Source organism: Trichosurus vulpecula, chromosome 6, assembly GCF_011100635.1.
Source record: "Trichosurus vulpecula isolate mTriVul1 chromosome 6, mTriVul1.pri, whole genome shotgun sequence".
Taxonomy (NCBI): Eukaryota; Metazoa; Chordata; class Mammalia; order Diprotodontia; family Phalangeridae; genus Trichosurus; species Trichosurus vulpecula.
This window is the reverse complement of record NC_050578.1, coordinates 215,339,095-215,358,529: the sequence shown is the minus strand read 5'-3', so window position 1 is coordinate 215,358,529 and position 19,435 is coordinate 215,339,095. Positions and strand designations below refer to the sequence as shown.

Below are 19,435 nucleotides of genomic sequence, written 5' to 3'. Positions count from 1 at the left end.
TAAAGTTCAGTTTGAATAATGTATTTTAAAAGGGATACTGATAGATGGAATTGCATGCAAGAAAGGAAGGCCTGGATCCTGAGAAATCTGCACACTGTCATATGAAGCACAGTTAAAGATACTGGGCATCTCTAGCTGGGAAAAGAAATGTCAGAGGAGACTTACTAGACTTCTCCAAAGGGAGTGAACGGGATCCAGGACATAAATAAATGCTGGAGCGGAGCTCAAGAACTGCCTTCTACATGAAGTCTTTCCTGGGCCCCAGAGGCTCCTGCCTTCCCTAGATACGCTTGTATTTCCTTTGTATGAATTCAGTTTATGCTGATATATGCACACGGCATCTAAGTCAGAAGCAGTTTCATTTTTGTCACTGCATCCCTGACACCCAGAATGGGGCTTATTTGTTACTAATGAACAGATGTTTGCTGATTGACTGAAGGACGGTTAGTTATAGAAAAGAAATCTGAGCTTTATTCCCTGTAGCTCCAGAGAGCAGAAGTAGGCCTTCCCAATAATACTGAACAGAGACTTCGGGGTTCTTGAGAAAGCAGGGCTGCTCTAGTACAGCAGCTTCTCACACACACTAAGGAGTTGGGACTACAAAGACAACTTCCTTCGCAGCCAATTCAATCCCTTTTACAATTCCAATCAGGTGATGTGAACAGGAGAAACAGCCTCCCCTCACAGCCCAACTTGAGAGTGCAACAGCAAAAACCTCATTCATGCTAAACCTGAAGACAAATGAGGATGCCCTAGCCAGCTTCTCTCTGAGCTCCCCTTGGAAGTGACCTCATAAGGTAAGTACTTCACTGCAATGTGTCAGCTTCTCTAACCTGGTGATCCTGTGGCTTTGGGCACAGATTTCTGGTTTTGGATTGAGGAAAGGTATAGGGGACAGATCTAAGGAAAAAGGGAAAGCAAAACGTGATGTCAACGCAATACTGGCTCACACGATCCATGTGCTGGGGGTCAGAAAGACCCGGGCACACTCAAGTCCTACTTGAAGTTATTATTAGCTGTGTGCTCCTGGGCAAGTTATCGAACCTCTCACGCCCCAGTTTTCTTATCTATAAAATAAGGATAATAATAACACCTACCTTATGACAGAGTTGTGAGGATCAAATAAGATAAATACATAGAGTGCTCTGCAAACTTCAAAATGTTATATAAATTTTAACTATTACTATCTTTTCGTCCAATCTGTATCTGAGGAGGAATTCCTCCTCAAGAGGTGATCATTCCGCCTCCATTTGATGGGGCATTCACTCCATACCAACGGAATCTATTCCGCTTTTACACAGCTCTAAAGGTTAGCAAGCTTTTACTGATATCAGGTCCAAATCTCCCTCTATGAAACTTCCACCCATTGCTCCTAGTTCTACTTTCTGGGGACAAGCAGAACAAATCTCATCCCTCTTCCAAAGACATTTTTTATATACTTCCAAGAGAGTAGGCATGCTTCTCTTCTCTAAGCTAAATATACTCAGTTCCTTCCATTATCCGCATATGACACGGTCTCCAGCCCTCTTGTTCCTCTACCCTCTGGATGATGCACCTGTCAACATTCTTCCTAAAATGTAACAAGCAGAACTTAATATAATACTCCAGATGAAAGCTAACCAAGGCAGAAGAAAGCAGGCCTATTCCCTACCTAAATGTACTAATCTATTAATTCAGTCTAATACCAGAATAATCTCTTGGGCTTTCCAATTTCTAAATTGTGGTTCAAGATGCCAATCTGAGCCTTTGTGGCTTCCTGAGCTAGAAATCAGCCATACTCATTTTCAGATTTTTCTTTTTAGGATTTATTCAAAAAAGAAAGCAGTATACGTAAAAATCAACAATATAGTTGCAAGTAATTAGAGTGTATAGAAGACTACCTAGCTCATGGTTTTCTGCTTGTTATGCTAACTTATAATCCAAACTTTCACAGAGTCCAAGGTCTGCAAGATTTCTTCCTGACTATGCTACAGAATATCTAGTCCTCAAAAAGAGAATGGCATCTCTCATCCTTCAATTCCAGATTACTTCACCTGGGTGCTTTGCACCCATACAAAGGTTTGTAATATCATCTAAATTCATTTTTAGCCAATCAGGAAACCTTATTGCTGGTAGATTTTTTGCTATTCTATATGCATTCCTATGTAATCACTTACATAACTAGATATTTCTCTTTCTTCTACCAATCAGAATTAAAAAAAAAACCAGCCCACTTAACTAAAGTGTTTTCCATTACCTAAAACAAAAAACACACTCAGTTCACCTCTCAAGTTTACAAAAGGCAATTCTTTTCATTACACAGTTCTTTCTTCAAGCAGCTTGCAACCTAGCAAGTGATAATACAAAATACTCAAATATTTATAATAATCTTTGTATAGTTATCATAAAAGAAGTATTCAGTCACTAAAGGTCTGCGAAGGCTCCATGGAGGACGCCACATTTTAGCCAAGTCTTGACAAAACGACAAGATCTCAATAGGTGAAGAGCATTCCAGGCTTCCCTAACAGAAAAGCAGGAGCAAAGGTTCCATGGCAGTTAAAGTATGAAACATCTGGGTAAGACTGACTATATGCAAGACTGCATGCTGGTATGTAGGTCCTAGGCCACCCTGTCAAGGCCCTTAGGGAATAGCAATGTATAAAACAGAATGAGGGAGGGGAGACAGGAGGAGACTGAAGGCAAGAAAACTAGGTTAGAAGACAAGTGGGACCATTCAAGATCTATACCAAGAGCCCATAATAGGCTGGTGGGGATAAAAATGGACAAGAGAAGAGAGAGCTGAAAAAGACTGTGGAGGCAGAACCTCTAGGACATTGGTGACTTTGGAATGTGGCAGATAAGGGAAAGGCAGGCATAAAAGTTCGAGGCCTAGTTAATTGGAAGAATGGTGACAGGACCACTAACGCAAGTTATTGGTGGGTGCCATGCAGTCCTACATGTTAACTTTCTGAGGACAGATGTCAAATCTTCTCTCAACTTGACATCCAACCCAGCATGGAAATACATACAATATTCTCCATAAACCCAGAATGAAAATCTAGTGTCCGCATGGAGCAGGCATGATTTTTTTAACTGAATAGACAAGACAACATGGGAGCCGGGTTTTGGTTTATTTGTTCCTGTGGGCTTTTTTCCAGGTGGAAAAAGGAGAGAAGACATGTAGAAAGGAGTTTCCATTTTAGACAAGTCGAGTAACTTCAATTTCTTAAAAATTTCTTTATAGTTCTCAATTTTCAGTACTATAATCACTTTTGTCTCTTCAAGACCTTATCCAAATGTCCACATTTCTCATGTTGGAGATTTCAAAACTGGTCAATGGCTGAAATATACAAATCTGTTTTGGCACCTCTGGTCTTCCATACCATATCAATGTTAACCAAGTTTCAGGAGAAAAGACTGGCTCAGTGTTAATTATGTAATAAATGTTAAAAAGCAACCACTGACAATAATGTACCTACCAATGTCATATTCCTGCACATTGCTTATGTAGCCATAGAGAGGACAGTGACCAAAGATGACCAGCATGACAACTCGGCCATTTCTCATTGTGACAATGTGTGCTGAGTGCCCAACAACTGCATACTGCTCCTTTGCTTTGGGGGCCAATAAAACCCATGATTCATTTTTAATGTGAAACACCCTCAACTCATTTGTCACATTGCCTGTTGAATCAATTTTTCCTCCATACATGTAGATTTTGTCCTAGAAACAAAATTTGGAAGAAATGTTAAAAGGCTCAAACGTGAGAAGAGAAGAAGAAAGGTCATTTATTTCTACTCTGCATTACACAGGAAATTCTTAATGACTGCTTTTAGATTCTAGACATTTGGAAAAGTCACTGAAGCGGTATAGAATCTATAAAATCTATAGAATTATATAAAATGATTTTCACAAACATGATTACAAACATATCACATACGTGATACTGAAATACAGCTTGTGGTCTATTTTTTTTTCAGGCAGGAATGAACATGATGCAGTGGATAGGGCACTGGGCTTGGAGTCAGGAAGACCTAGGTTCAAGGCCCACCTCAGACACTTACTAGCTGTGTGACCCTGGGCAAGTCATTGAACCTCTCTGTGCCTCAGTTTCCTTATCTATAAAATGAGGGGGTTGTACTCCATGGCCTCTAAGGTCACTTCCAGCTCTAAATCTATGATCCTATGGAGGTCAAATTGTAATTCATCACATGCCATATCTCCAACACCTGTCCACTCTTCCTGGTCTTCCTCTGATGAAGTCTTTTGCAGTATAAAGTAACTTGGAAAAACAAAACTGAATAGGTTACTCCCACTACTCCCTAACACAGAGAAAAGGAAAAAAAAAATGTGAAAACTACTATACAGTCTTATTGGATAATATGGTTGTTTTTTCTTCAAGTAATCTAAACATTTATGAAAAGATATGCTTGTGACTAATTAATTACATAAGCAGCTTCAATCTGTCTTAGGATTTTCAGTGTCCGGTCCCACAATTACATTTCCCTAATATAATTTGAATTCTATTAAAAAATTACTCTGATAGATGTCAAAGTCAACTTAAACTTCTTCCTCTTCATTTCTATTTATCTACTGCTCTCCCTTTTATTATGTTTTCCACATGGGAGGCAAGATTTTACCAATCAAAAGTCATGTTAAATCTCTTTTTAACAACAATACAATAATATAAATAAAACAATCACAGAAAAGTTAAATTTCTCATCCCTGAGCGGAGACATTTTACCTGGTACAATGCCAAAGAATGACCATATCTGACAACCACATCATTTACAGTTTGGTTCAGTGGAAGCCACTCCCCAGCATCAAGGTCATACCTGCACAACAAGGAAAGATTATGTTTTTACTCAAACAAAAGAAAAGTATTTCACATTCTGTTCTTTATTATCAGTTCCACCAGAGTCACACTAAACTTGCCAGAGGGAGGGACAAGGTGGCGGAGGGTGGAAGTAGCCATCTAGTTACACCAGGTAAGCGCTTGGATAGGTAAATATCAGGGATGACCCTGGTACTCATAAAGAAAGGAAAGTGAATGATAACTGCTGTGGACAACAGAGGTATTTCTGATGACCAACCCCTCCAAATTAGTGCCACACTTCTTCATTACAGGGATACGGACTAGGCCTGTGTTTTTATTGATCCAGGGAACATTCAGGTGAGGAAACGCCCTCTACCCATGCAGATCAGCACTCTCTCTACAACTTATTGTCAGAGAGTTGCCTAAAGAACTGAGAGATTAAGTATCTGGCCCAGGGTCACATAGCTGTTATGTTTCAAAGGCAGGAGTTGAGCCTGGTGTCTTCCTGGCTCTGAGGTCCGCTCTGCCATGCTGTAACTTCAATAAAAAATTTACACATCATCACTCCCAGGCTAGACTTCAATTCAGCCCACAGACTGAAAGGTAGGGGGAAAGGATGGCAAGAGAAGACATGCAACATAAGGAGAGGCTGAAGGGTTATTTTAAGGACTGTTAAGGGAATTCACATTCACATGCACTTTATTTCATGCTCATTTTGAACTGGTACTGGTGACCTTAATTTTCATTACCAGGTCTTCTATTTTCATTCATTATACAAATTAAATGTTAAGTACAAACATACCCTTGACAACCCAACTAGAAAGCTGCAACATTTTGCTGTGATGCCATAAGCAGATTGCCCATTTGTTATACTATCCCTATGGAACTGCCTTACAATATTATTTCACCTAATATTTTTTTCAGAACTGAATTAACCACATTGGGTGGGGGGTGAGGGGGGGAGGGAAGGTAGTGTGTGTGTGTGTGTGTGTGTGTGTGTGTGTGTGCACGTGCGCGCGCGCCTATGTGTATTTGAGATAGGGAGTGCTTGTTACTTCAAACTATCAAGGATAATTTAAGAATGACAAATTTATAAACAGTGTGATTCCCAAATCTGTGCTTCTGGATCTTTCTCTAATTCTTCATATTTTTTTAAACAAACCTAAAAGGCAATTATAACCACTTTAGTTACAATACCAAAAGAAATACTTTTTAAAGACCTTTTTGTTTCCTAAAAAACTTCTAGGCTTTTAAAAGTTTTGTATGTGGATGTAAAATTTTAAATTCATTTCTAAGAACACTTAAAAGCTTTGGGTTAAAAAGGAATGTGTTATAAATTATTTTTGAATTAAGATTTTATCATTTGTCCAAGTACCAGGGAGAATTCGATATTAACAAGATCAAGGTCAGTAAGTTTTCAAACATTATGCCCAGAACCCAAGCAGTGACAAAAACACACCTACCCAAGTCAGATTTCTGCCTATCACCTATGTAGTCATAGAGAGGGCAGTGGAAATCCTCTGAACTGGTGGTAAACCAACCCTTGGATTCTAATTAGCTTTGTGACCATGGGCAAGGCACTTAACCTCCCTGATCTTCAGTTTACTTATTTATAAAATGGACTCATAACACCAATAAGATAATGTATGTGAAATCTATCATAACTATAAAAGACTGCATAACTGTCAGCTATTATTTCATAAAAGTTAAACATTTTTAAATAGCATATAGAAAAGCAAAATATCTGAGAGATATCTGCCATTAATATAAAGGTGACATATTTAAAGCCCAAGTATAACATGCTATTTAAGGCATTTTTTTTTTTTTACCAAAGTGTCATAGTCTTCCTACTATAATATAAACTCCATGAGGGCAGTGACTATACCTTATCTAAATGTTACTATCTTTCTTCTCCCACCCTCTCCCACAGCACAGGGTTTCTGTATGCAGAAGGCACTTAATACTTATTGAACTCAAGTCAATAAACTATGTAATGAAATAGAATCAAGAGATACAATGCTGTCTAATATATCCCCAACACATAGTGTAATTATGACCTAAATGTGAATAAAAAACCTGAAGTTACATTAGGAAATGTAGGTGACATGTAAAGATTTCAGTAAAGATCTATTTTTTTTTAATAAATAAAAAAGATAAAAGCAAGTCAACAGGGGAAAATAGGTAAAAATAACTCACAATCTGCAAATTAGACTTACAAAGCACTTTCCAAGTAGTATACTTGGGGGAAAAAACATTTGGAGTCAGAAGACATGGGTTCAGATCCCAGCTGTTCCTTAATACTTGACCTGAGTTTCTTCACCTGTAAACTGAGGGGTTGGAACAGATGTTCTCTCAGGTCCCTTCCAGGTCTAAATCTCATGACTTCATGAACCCAAAGAGGCAGGCAGCAGTAAAAATATTTTCATTTAAAAAATGAGAAAAATGAGTCTCAGAAAGGTTCAATCATTTGTCCAAGGTCACATTATAAGGTAAGCACTGCTGGGATTGAAATGCACATCTTCTGATTTCATGACCAGGGAATGTTCTTTCTATTAGATTGTACTGCCTCTTACACCTATTATAAGACATCGCCTTTATAGCATCATTATTTTCCTAAACTATTATTGTTTACCTATGATAGTTTATGATAGGGAAAAAAGTCTTAAAATGTTTTTCAACAATCCACAAATAATTCAACATCAATAAAGCTACACTCCCCTTTGGTATTAACTTTTAAACAACTAAGAAGATAAAGGAAATGACTCTTCAAGACTGAGCATGAGGAAACACTTTTTTAAGTAACAAATATAATGTTACTGGCCAGGCTCCCTAAAACATTCATATTACTTATCTAAAACAAGATTTATTTGTTTGACTTTCAATCCTACCAGTGAAACTATCACAGGATTTCCCTGAAATAAGTTTTTGCTAAAGAATCAATGTATCACCATACTTTAAAACTTTCAAGAAGTCAAAGATCTCATCAACATGGATACCCCTTACCCAATTCCTTAGTAGACTTTTCTTTATAAGTTGTTGTGACTTACAAAATTCTCCAAACTTAGATACGTTATCAAACAAGAAACCTACATTCAATCACTGGGTTCAGTACTCAAAGTGTTTCCAGTGTGGTAGGTGTATTAGGATAATTGGTTAAGTCCTAAAAAGTGAAATGAGAGAAGGTACAATGGCTCATTTGCAATTACTCTGTTCAAGAAAACCTCATTATGACTGCTGCATACAAATGTATTTATAAAAACTCTGCTCTGCAAATTAAGAAAGGTTTGTTGTTTCTGACGTAGCCACAAAGGCAAAAACATCATTTGAGAATCTTCCCTGCCTCCTGAAAAAAAGAATCACACAAAAATAATCACAAAGTTTTCACTTGCCTAGTAATATCCTCAACACATTTCTGAAGAGCCTATCCTACAAAGGCCCTATGGATATAAATTATATGCTAAAAGAGCAACTTCCTTTATAAGTGAAGCCAGGGCCAAACAAAAAGCAAAGATCCAAAAAGCAAGAACTGAGAGATCCCAGCTTCTAACCAATTAAAATGCCAGAAAACCCAAAGCCCAGATCAAAAAGCAGGAAACAGAGCTCTGCAGAAATAAGCATAAAAATATAGGGATGAATAATTAAACCACATTATGACTGTCCACAGAATTGGTGCCATGAGTTAAATATGTTATAGTGGGGATTCTTCTTGTTATAGTTTGGACTGGTTGGCCACTGAGAACTCTTCCAGTTTGGTACACTGAAATGGAACAATTAGGGGGCCAAAGGCAGCCAAGGCTCACCATTTCTACAACTAGACGACTGGTTGTGCAACTTATACCCTTGCAGCTCTCATTAAATAAAAATGGAACGAAGAACACCTAAGTATTGTCACTGTGTTATTTCTGGACAAAGGAAAAGTGCAGCATCTTGTTATGGTAAAGATCTCCAAGGTAGATTAGGCTCAATACGCTCGCTGACTTCAAAAAGCTTGTTATTGTGTTTATCTTTCTCTCTAGTATGATTGAGCAGACTCTCAGAACCATGAAAGAGTAAGACCTACTAAACACAGTCTGTAGTCTGTAGCACTGTCTTGGAGAAGCAAGAGTCACTTTGAGACTCTGATAAGTCATTGGAAGATGACAATAATGGAGGAATGTACAATTAGCTTCTAGAAAAAAAAAAGGAGGGAACCCCCATGTATGCGTGTGTGTGTGTGTGTGTGTGTGTATGCATGCATGCATCTACGTATTTATGAATCTCCAAAGCAAAGAGCTTCTAAGTAATCTATTACACAGAAATTCATATTAAAATAGTCCATGTCACCAGAATAAACAATTCAACTATTTTTGTAGATGAATTTCCAGATTGTAGAATTTCTTTTAATGACACAGAAACACAATGTACTATAAGTTAAAAGTATTAGTTGCTAATAATTTCTGCTATGACAGTCTTCCCTGATGTTTTTAAGGAAATAATGAAGCTAATATAGTCACTGAGAGTTCTGTCTTTCACTTTTATGGCTAGGAAGAGAGTACTTAAAGAAATAAATAATAGAATTGATCACAAAAGACAAAATAGATTCTTTTAATTACATGAAATTAAAAAGCTTTTGTATGAACAAAATCAACCTAACAAGAAAAAGAAGGGAAGTTGTGCACTAAGAAAAAAATATTTGCAGCAAATATCTGATAAGTGTCTGGTATCCAAGATATATACAGAGCTAACACAAATATAAGACTAACAGCCATTTCCCAATAAATAAGTGGTCAGAGGATATAAACAACACTTCTCAAAAAAACAGTTGTTAACAACCATATCGAAGATGACTCCAAAACACCAATAATAAGAGAAATACAAATCAAAACAAATCTTATACCAAGCAAATCGGTAAATATGACAGAGGATGGAAGCAGTCAATGTTGGAGGGGCTGTGGAAAGAAAGAAATGCTAATACACTGTTGGTGAAGCTATGAATTGGTCTATCATAAACTGGGAAGTGGGTTTAAAAAGTGACTATAATGTCCACTATCCAAGATGCTACTGCTAGGCATGTTACCCTCCAAGGATATCAAGATAGAAAGAAAAGTCCCACATATTTCAAAATATTCATGGCTGTGCTTAGTGACAGCAAAAAAGTAGAAACAAAGTCGATGCTCTCTAACTAGGAAACAGATTAAAAACCATAGTACATGAATGCAATACATATTACTGTGCTGTAAAGAACTATTAATATGAAGAATCAAGAAGCACCAAAAGACTTATATGAATTGATAATAAGTGAAGCAAGGAGAATCAGGAAAACAACATCCATAATGAGAACAATGTAAAGGAAACTTAAGTAGTAGTTATAGTCACAAAGCTCGGCACAAGAAGAGATTATAAAATAGGCTCCCTTCACTTTTTTGCAGATAAAGGTGTGGGATATTGTATATGCCATTAGTATTAGGTGATATACTGGTTAGTTTTCTTTCCCCTCTATTTTACTCTTTGTTATGAGGGATAGTTTATTGGGCAAGGAAGGTAAGGTGTGATGTTAAAACCAAAGCTGTCATTAAAATTTTAAATGTTTCTAAAAAAATAGTTTCCATAGTGGGGTGGAGCCAAGATGACAGAGAGAAACCAGGAAGCTGCCTGAGCTCTCCCTAGTTTTCCTTGGGGGAAAAAAAACACATTAAATCAAGGCCCTAAAAGAATTCTGGAGCAACAGAATCCACAAAAAGAGAGAGTGAAACAATTTTCTAGCCCAAGAAAACTTAAAAGGACTTCAGGAAAGGTATGTCTCACTTGGGTAAAAAGGGAGTGCAGCCCATTGCAGGTAGTGTCCAGGCAAGCCAATGGGAGACTCTTAGCCACAGGACAGATCAGCAACTGAGAGCCTGTGGTCCTGGCTCAGCAGGCCAGTGGCACAGCAAGCTAACCGTGAGGCCTCCAGCCCCAGCACAGCAGGCAAACTGTCAGCTCTGGAACCAAGGGCACAACAGGTGCAACTAGGCTGAGCCACTCTAACACAGTGAGCAAGCCACCAGCCCCAGAAAGCCTGTTACCAGGCCCTTGGTCCCCACTGCAAGAAGCTTGGGACAGTGCCCCCTGTACCCCAGAAGCAGAGCTCAACTTTTAAAAATGAGTAAAAAACAAAAAAGAGCCCTGACCATGGAAAACTACTAAGGTGACAGGGAAGATCAAAACACAAACTCAGAAGAGGACAGCAATGTCAAAATGACTAATTGACTGCTACTTGATCTCTAGCCCAAAGAGTCTTCTTGGAAGAGCTAAGGATTTTTGATATCAAGTAAGAAAGGTAGAAGAAAAATTGGGAAAAGAAATGAGAGTTATGCAAGAGAATTACAAAAAATAGAATTAAACAGCTTGGAAAAGGAAGCACAAAAACTGACTGAAGAAAACGACTCCTTAAAAAATAGAATTGGCCAAATGGAAAAGGAGGTACAAAAGCTAACTGAAGAAAATAATGCCTTAAAAATTAGAATTGGGCAAGAGGAAGTTAATGACTCTATAAGACATCAAGACTCAGGCAAACAAAATACAATTCTACCCATTCAGTACAATACCAAACAATCAAAAAATTATTTTATAGAGCTAGAAAAAATAATAAAATTCATCTGGAAGAACAAAAGGTCAAGGATATCAAAGGAATTAATGAAAAATATGCAAAGGAAGGTGGCCCTGCCATACTACATCTAAAACTATATTATAAAGCAGCAATCATCAAAATTCCAACCTCTGTCATATTTACCGATTTGCTTGGTATAGGGTGAAATCTTAGATTTGTTTTGATTTGTATTTCTCTTATTATTGGTGTTTTGGAGTAGTCTTCGATATGGTTGTTAACAACTGTTTTTTTGAGAAGTGTTGTTTATATCCTCTGACCACTTATTTATTGGGAAATGGCTCTTGGTCTTATATTTGTGTTAGCTCTGTATATATCTTGGATACCAGACACTTATCAGTACCCGCTAAGAAATAGAGCGGTGGATAAGTGGAATAGATTAGGTACATAAGACACAGTAAATGACTATAGTAATCCACTGTTTGATAAACCCAAAGGCTCCAGCTTCTAGGATAAGTATTCACTATTTGCCAAAAACTGCTGGGAAAACTGGAAAATACTATGGCAAAAACTAGGCATAGACCAACATCTCATACTGTATACCAAGATAAGGTCAAAATGAGTACATGATTTAGACATAAAGGGTGATGCCATAAGGAAATTAGGAGAGCAAGGAATTTACCTGTCAGATCTATGGAGAATGGAAGAATTTATGACCAAACAAGAGATAGAGAACATTATAAAATACAAAATGGATAACTTTTATTATATTAAATTAAAAAGGTTTTGCACAAATTAAACCAATGCAACCAAGACTAGAAGGAAAGCGTAAAGATGTGAAATAATTTTTACAGAAAGTGTTTATAATAAAGGTCTCATTTCTCAAATATATAGAGAACTGAGTCAAATTTATAAGACTATAAGACATTCCCCAATTGAGATCCAAAAGGTTATGAACAGGCAGTTTTCAGATGAAGAAATTAAAGCTATCGATAGTCATATAAAAAAATGCTCTAAATCACTACTGATTAGAGAAACACAAATTAAAACAACTCTGAGGTACTACCTTACACCTATCAGATTGATTAATACGACAGAATAGGAAAATTATAAATGTTGGAGAAGATGTGGGAAAATTGGGACACTAATGCATTGCTGGTGGAGTTGTGAACTGATCCAGCCATTTTGGAGAACAATTTGGAACTATGCCCAAAGGGCAATCAAACTGTGCATACTCTTTGATCCGCCAAACCACTACTATGTCTATATCCCAAAGAGATCATAAAAAAGGGAAAAGGACCTATATGTATACAAATATTTATAGCAGCTCTTTTTGTGGTGACAAAGAAGTGGAAATTAAGGGGATGCCCATCAATTGGAGAATGGCTGAACAAACTGTGGTACATGAATGCAATGGAATACCACTGTGTTATAAGAAATGATGAGCAAGCAGATTTCAGAAAAACCTGGAAAGATTTACATGAACCGATGTTGAGTGAAGTGAGCAGAACCAGGAGAACATTGTACACAGTAACAGCAACATTGTGTAGTGATCAACTATGATTGACTTAGCTCTTCTCAGCAATACCATGATCCAAGACAATTTCAAAAGACTCGTAAAGGAAAATGCTATCCAGATCCAGAGAAAGAACTATGGCGTTTGAATGCAGTTCGAAGCATACTATTTTCATTTTTTTTTGGTAGCTTTTCCCTTTTGTTCCATTTCTTCTCTCACAATATGACTAATGTGGAAATATGTTTACATGATTGCACATGTATAACCTATATCAGATTACTTGCCATCTTGGAAAGGGGAGAGTGTGAAGGAAGAAGAGGAGAGCGTGAAGGAAGAAAGGGAGAAAAATAATTGTAACTCAAAATTCTATAGAAATGAATGTTGAAAACTATCTTAACATGTAATTGGAAAAAATAAAATACTATTTACAAAAAAAATTAAATTTCCTCTCTACAAGAAACTATTTGAATCATTTCATCCTGCCAAAAACAGTCTGAATATATAAGTAGGAGTATCAATCAGAGTCTCTTTGAAAAAAACAATCTGTTTAAGATGTCCTTCTCTTCAAGCCAGAATGGTGTCTGGCTGGGAAGAGAGTAGCTGAGAATACTTAAAAACAGAGAATCAGGAGAGAGCAGTTGTTAAGAAAGCCAAGTAAGGAGAGCATTCTCAGCAGAAAGAGATGTATTGTGCTTGTTAATGTTAGAAAACATTCTACTCTCTACTTGAATACCAACATAATCTCAAGTCTTTAACTAAGTTTCTATTGAAACGTTTAAAGTATTTTTGTTTAAAGAAGTGGATTTCTCTCACTTTTTAAACCCTCAGTAGGAAAATTCAAAACATCAATGTCAAAATTATGTGTGAAAAGGAAAGTATTTTTCTTCATGATCATGGTATTTTTCTGACAATTTTTAACACTAAGCATATTTTTGAAATGTATAATAGAAGTTATTCAACTTACGCCAGAACCATGTTGTAATCTGAATGGTTGAACATATAACCTCCAACAACCCACATTATGTTACCACTGACAACAGCTTTGTGGGATGCTCTGGGGAGCTTTGGCTGAGAGTATTCCTCCCGAGTCCAAAATGACTGATTAGCTGGCACAGGAATTGCACAGCCAGGTCCTGTGAGAAACACAATAAACACTGGTTAAACAAAAAGAAAATGTTACATTTGAGGAGGTTTGTTCTCTATAACTGAGGCAATGAATCATTGAAAAATGTACTAGAACAGAAACCAAGTTTATTTCTCTCCCATATGTAACTCAGCATCTATATAGAAGACAAAATGCTTCAGAATTTTCACCTTTCAATTCTATTCTGCTAATGGACCAATTGAGATATAGCCATTGATTTCAAATAAACACCACTGAAACCTGAAATCACAACACCTGTGCTGATGACAAAGTTAAGCTCAAATTAAATTTTATTTGAAATCATGCACTGGAAGTAGCCTACAGGAAAGATTTATGGGCAATGGTATCAGTGAGTAAATAAGAAAATTATAAAGCTAAAACATTTCTCTGGTAAACTAGTACAAGAGAACACTGACAAACATTTGATCCCTCTTCTAATTTATACTGTTAACTAAACCTGGTACTTCTATAGTATTATTTATGTCAGAAACTTCATGTACACATTTTTTAGGCAATATTAAAGCCAGACAAAACTGAAGACTCACAAAATGCAGTAGCCATAACAGACTTCTAGGTAGGAGTTTGACTTTTATTTAGCATTATGAAGTTAATGATAGACATTCAATAGGTACTCAAATGCTTAATTAATGAAACTCTAATTTAGCCAACCAAACTGAAAAAATAGTCATGTCAGCAAAATGCGTTTAAAAAGCACTTGGGAAAAAATTTCCAAAAATAAATCCATTTTCTTCCCACAAAAGAGAAGTAGAGCATTCTGGGGGGCAACAGCAATTTTCTTCTTTAATTTCCAAAGTGACTGTGATTTTGTAAAACTCCACTGTTCTATATTGTGGCTATCTCTATTTTCCCACAATCAAGGACCTGATTTCTTTGGGAGCCTACAATGTTACACCTTCTCCTTCTCTATGATTTTCTAAGAGAAAGCTCCTAGGAAATGCATTTTATAATCATTCTTCTCACTACCTAGACCACACCTCTGACATGTCCCCAAGATCCTATATATAACTATGCATGAATAAGAAGCAAGGTGTTCTTGAGCGCAGTGGCTCAAATCCAAATCCCCTTCTAGCTACCCAATACTAACTTAACCACACACCTTAGGAATTTAAAGGTATAGCATAAAGCTCCTAATAAGCTGAAAGTTCACTGTCATAAATGTCAATGTGTTGAAGATACAAATCCATTGAGTAGGGACTCAAAGGCGGACAAAATATGCAAAACTTATTCTCACCCTGCCAATCTGGGAAGCACGAGCACTCTCTAGCATCACTTGAACTGCAGAAGCCTCGATCCGGATAGCCACAGTCATTGGTACAGTAAGGAATGTCACATGAGTCTCCTTTCCAGTATTTTGAACACTCACACTCGACAGTGCTGCTGCCATTACTGAGCTTACATTCTCCTCGACCAGAGCAGTTATTGGGGCACATGTCGAAACTATAAACACAGGAAAAAAGAAAGTCAGTAATAAATAAAACATCAGTATATCTGGAAGAACCTTTGCAAAAGGTTCATGAGTTGAACTCTACCTTTCATCTATCCATTAATAAATGGCACTGCTACTGAGCCAAAAGAGTAGCTAGAGAGAACATAGTCACAGGGTGAGGAGCACCTAATCCTTCACCTAGCAGATGAAGTTTAAAAATCAAGGGCTAATATGATAAGAAGCAGGCCCCAGGGAAAGAGGAAGAAGAGGGAAGGGAAATTTATTCAACCTTATCAGGACTAAGTAGAAAGGTGCAGGGGAGGAGAATGTTAAAGCACTAACGGTACTAAGCTCATTCCTTGACCCTAGTGCTAATTTTGGTGCCAAATCACTAGATGTATGGGTACAGACCTCTTGGATTTCTACCTGCATTATTTTGATCATGTCTGACTCTTCTTGACCCCATTTGGGGTTTTCTTGGAAAAGATACTCAAATGGCTTGCCATTTCCTTCTCCAGCTCATTTCTGAGATGAGGAAACTGAGGCAAATAGGGTAAAGTGACTTGCCCAGGGCCACAGAGCTAGTAAGTGTCTTCCTGACTCTAGGCCCACGCTATCCACTGTATCACCTAACTGCCCCTGTATAGCTCTGGGCAAATTTCTCAACCTCTCTTAGCTTCAGTTTCAAAGTCTATAAAATGTGAATAGTAATACGGTAGTACTTACCTCATAGGATTGTTATGAGGACCAGATGAAATAATATATGAAAAACATTTTATAAACATTAGAGCCCTAGATAATGGTCAGTTGTTAATGTATTTATCAGAAATTGTTATAATAATGCCTATGGAGGAAAACAAGATGCGTAACATTCTTTGCAATTATATAAAAACACGGGGAAGAGTGGGGTTAAGAGAACCGGCTTCTTGTCTTAACAGTGACACATTTATGGCCTTAATCTCTCAAGGAAGTATGAGTCATAACAATTATCCTAGCCCTCACTCTAAAATGAACAGTGACGAATAAATGATCTAAAGAGGCAAGTTTATGACTTCTGACTCCTTCCAATGATTCCTAGTGAGGATAAAAAAAAAATGCTTATCAAAGCACAAGGGAAAAATTCAAGGGTCAATTATAGCTGGTAAATAAGACATCATAATGAGAGCCAAACTCTATGAACCTGTTCCAAAATATTTTTCATTGTATCTATTAATAGTTAATATTAGAAACATATGTACCCAAATCCTAAAGTCTAAGAGGATCAAGATATAAATTAGTTTGTTCTCTAAATCTTATTTATTATAAGAATTCAAATCACAAGCAAAAACTTAAGTAAGTGAAGCAGTTCATCTTTGTAACACAGAGAACTTGTGGCTACCAGGAGATAGAGAAGTAATAAATCTATAATTTAAAGGTAAATGTATTCTTTCTGTCTGGAGTGGATAGGTGGTACAGTGGATAGAGCACTAGGCCTGGAGTTATGAAGACCTGAGTTCAAACCCAGCCTCAGACATTTACTAGCTGTGTGACCCTAGGCAAATAACTCTGTTTGTCTCAGTTTCCTTGTCTGTAAAATGAGCTGGAGAAGAATATGGCAAAATGACTCCAGTATCTTTGCCAAGGAAACGCCAAATAGGGTCACAAAGAGGCAGATGTGAATGAACACCACCAAAAATTTTTTCTATAAAAAGGATTTAAAGCAAACATCAAAAAAACCCTGTTTTTCTCTTTCGGGAAGAAGCTTCATTTACACAATCTAAAGCACTTTTTAAAAATTGTTTCAGACTTAATTTATTACATTGATTTTTTTGGGGGGGGGGGGGTGAGGCAAACTGGGTTAAGTGACTTGCCCAGGGTCACACAGCTAGTAAATGCCTGAGGCTGGGTCTGAACTCAGGTCTTCTTGACTCCAGGACCAGTACTCTATCCACTGTGCCATCTACTGAAATTAATACTCTCAAAAAGCCAAAAAGAAAAGAATAGCAGAAAAAGGCGAGGTTCTCAGTATGCGTTTAAAAATTCTCCTCTGTAGGTACTGAAATTAAATCATACTTTCCTAGAATATGAAAATACTGACTAGTCACATGTGACAGAATGACATACAACCAGTGGCAGAGGTCATTGAAAGTCAAAGAGGACAAGCTTCACAGATTTGTCATACTGCATTGGTTCTGTCATTGGGCCTCTTTGAAAACAAAGGACAAACCACAACAGAGATAAGGTAATTCCCAATACAGGTAAAGAACTGAACTTGTTAACGACTTCTTTCTCCAGACTCCTTTTAAAAAAATGTTTATGTTGACTCCTTCCACCTTCTCTCCTCTAACTCACTCTTCACCCCCTTTGAATTCTGGCTTCCAATATCATCACTCAAAATGAAACTACTCTCTCTGAAGTTGCCAATGATACCTCTGAATTGAAAAAAATCTGATGGTCTTATCTCAGTCCTCATCCTTCTTCTACAATCTGCAGCATTTAACACTGCCAAATGATCTTTCTTCCAGGATACTCTCTCCTGGGATTTTTCTGACACTGCTCTCTCTTGACTCTCCCCATACCTGTATGACCACTTCTCCTCAGTCCTCTTTGCTGGTCCATTGATAGCATGCCCCTGAACCACAGGTGTTCCCCAAGTTTCTATCTTGGGCCTTCTTTTCTCCTATACTATCTCTCGAAAACCTCATCAGCTCTCATGAGTTTAATTACCATCATCTACGCAGATGATTCACAAATATACACCCCTGTATGTGTGTGGCTATATACACATATGATTGTGTGTGTGTGTGTGTGTGTGTGTGCAGGGCTCCACAGGCCTGCGTCAGCAATTGCCTATTAGGCATTTCCTAGAGACATCTCAAACTCAACAAGTTCCAAAGTGAACACATCATCTTTCCCCTCAAACCCTGCATTCTCCCAAACTGCTCTATTTCTGTTAGCTTTGTAACCTTGACCTCATCCTCAACTCCTCCCTCTCCCTCATCCAATTATCTTATTCAATCAGCTGCCAAATCTTGCCTTTCCTAAATCCACAGACTCTCTTGAATCTGACCCTTTCCCCCCACTCCCTACTGAAGCAAAGTTACCATCTTACTTTAGGCCCTGATAGCTTCCTGATAGCCAAAGTTAACTCCTGGCCTCAAGTTTCTCCTCAATTTTGTGCATCCCCCACACTGTCGCTAAAGTAATTTTCCTCAAGCACCAATCTGACCATCTTATCCTTCTATGCTCAATCAACTCCAGTGGCTTCCTATTGCCTCCTGGATAAGGAGGCCTTTTAAAGTCCTTCACCCCCTGCTGTTCCCACCTTTCCTTGTGCACCCTGAGATCCAGCCAAAGTGGCCTCTTCTCTACTCCTCACATACAGCACTCCATCTGTCATCTCTGTGTCTTTGGACTGGCTATGACGCCCTCCTCACCTCTGCTTCATGTAATCCCTCTCTTCCTTAAAGATATATCTTGAAAGCTTTGGAAAGTCATCTTCTACCTGAAGTCTATTCTGATTCTCTACAACTGCTAATGGGTTCCTTTTCAAATTATCTTGTGTATATCTCCTTTTTATTTATTCTCTTTCTATTTAGCACAGTGTTTGGTACCTAACAGGCACTTAATAAATACTGGCTGACTGACCGATGATGGTGTAACCAGAATTGTCTTTGTTTTCTTTGAGTGACTCAATTTATCTCAGCGAGCTTTACTAGGTGCTAAGCCCCAGGCCCAAACCCCATTAGGTGTTAATGTAATCCATGTGGATGTGAACATCCCAGGGTCCTAAGGGGAGGGGCCAACTCAAGAACCAATCACCAGAGTCTGAGCTCTGGTGATTCAGATGATGTCTGATGATGTCTAAAGCCCTATAAGAAGGGAGGACAGAGCTGTTGGTGCGGGGCTCTGGAGATGGTGTTGATGAGGAGACTCCGGGCAGCTGTAGCTAAGGAGCCCTCCAGCTTGTAAACCCGGATGTTGAAACT

At 37.8% G+C, this 19,435-nt stretch overlaps 1 protein-coding gene across 1 annotated transcript in view; it reads right to left on the bottom strand.

The window, feature by feature from the left end:
• The window catches only part of ATRN (attractin), a 243,133-nt gene that overhangs the window by 165,094 nt on the left and 58,604 nt on the right, over positions 1–19,435 (bottom strand). The window contains exons 5-8 of the mRNA XM_036764167.1: positions 15,273–15,478; positions 13,841–14,009; positions 4,724–4,814; positions 3,459–3,702 (exon numbers count right to left, since the gene is read on the bottom strand). Coding sequence (XP_036620062.1) covers positions 3,459–3,702; positions 4,724–4,814; positions 13,841–14,009; positions 15,273–15,478 — 710 coding nt within the window. The remainder of the gene's footprint in view (positions 1–3,458; positions 3,703–4,723; positions 4,815–13,840; positions 14,010–15,272; positions 15,479–19,435) is intronic.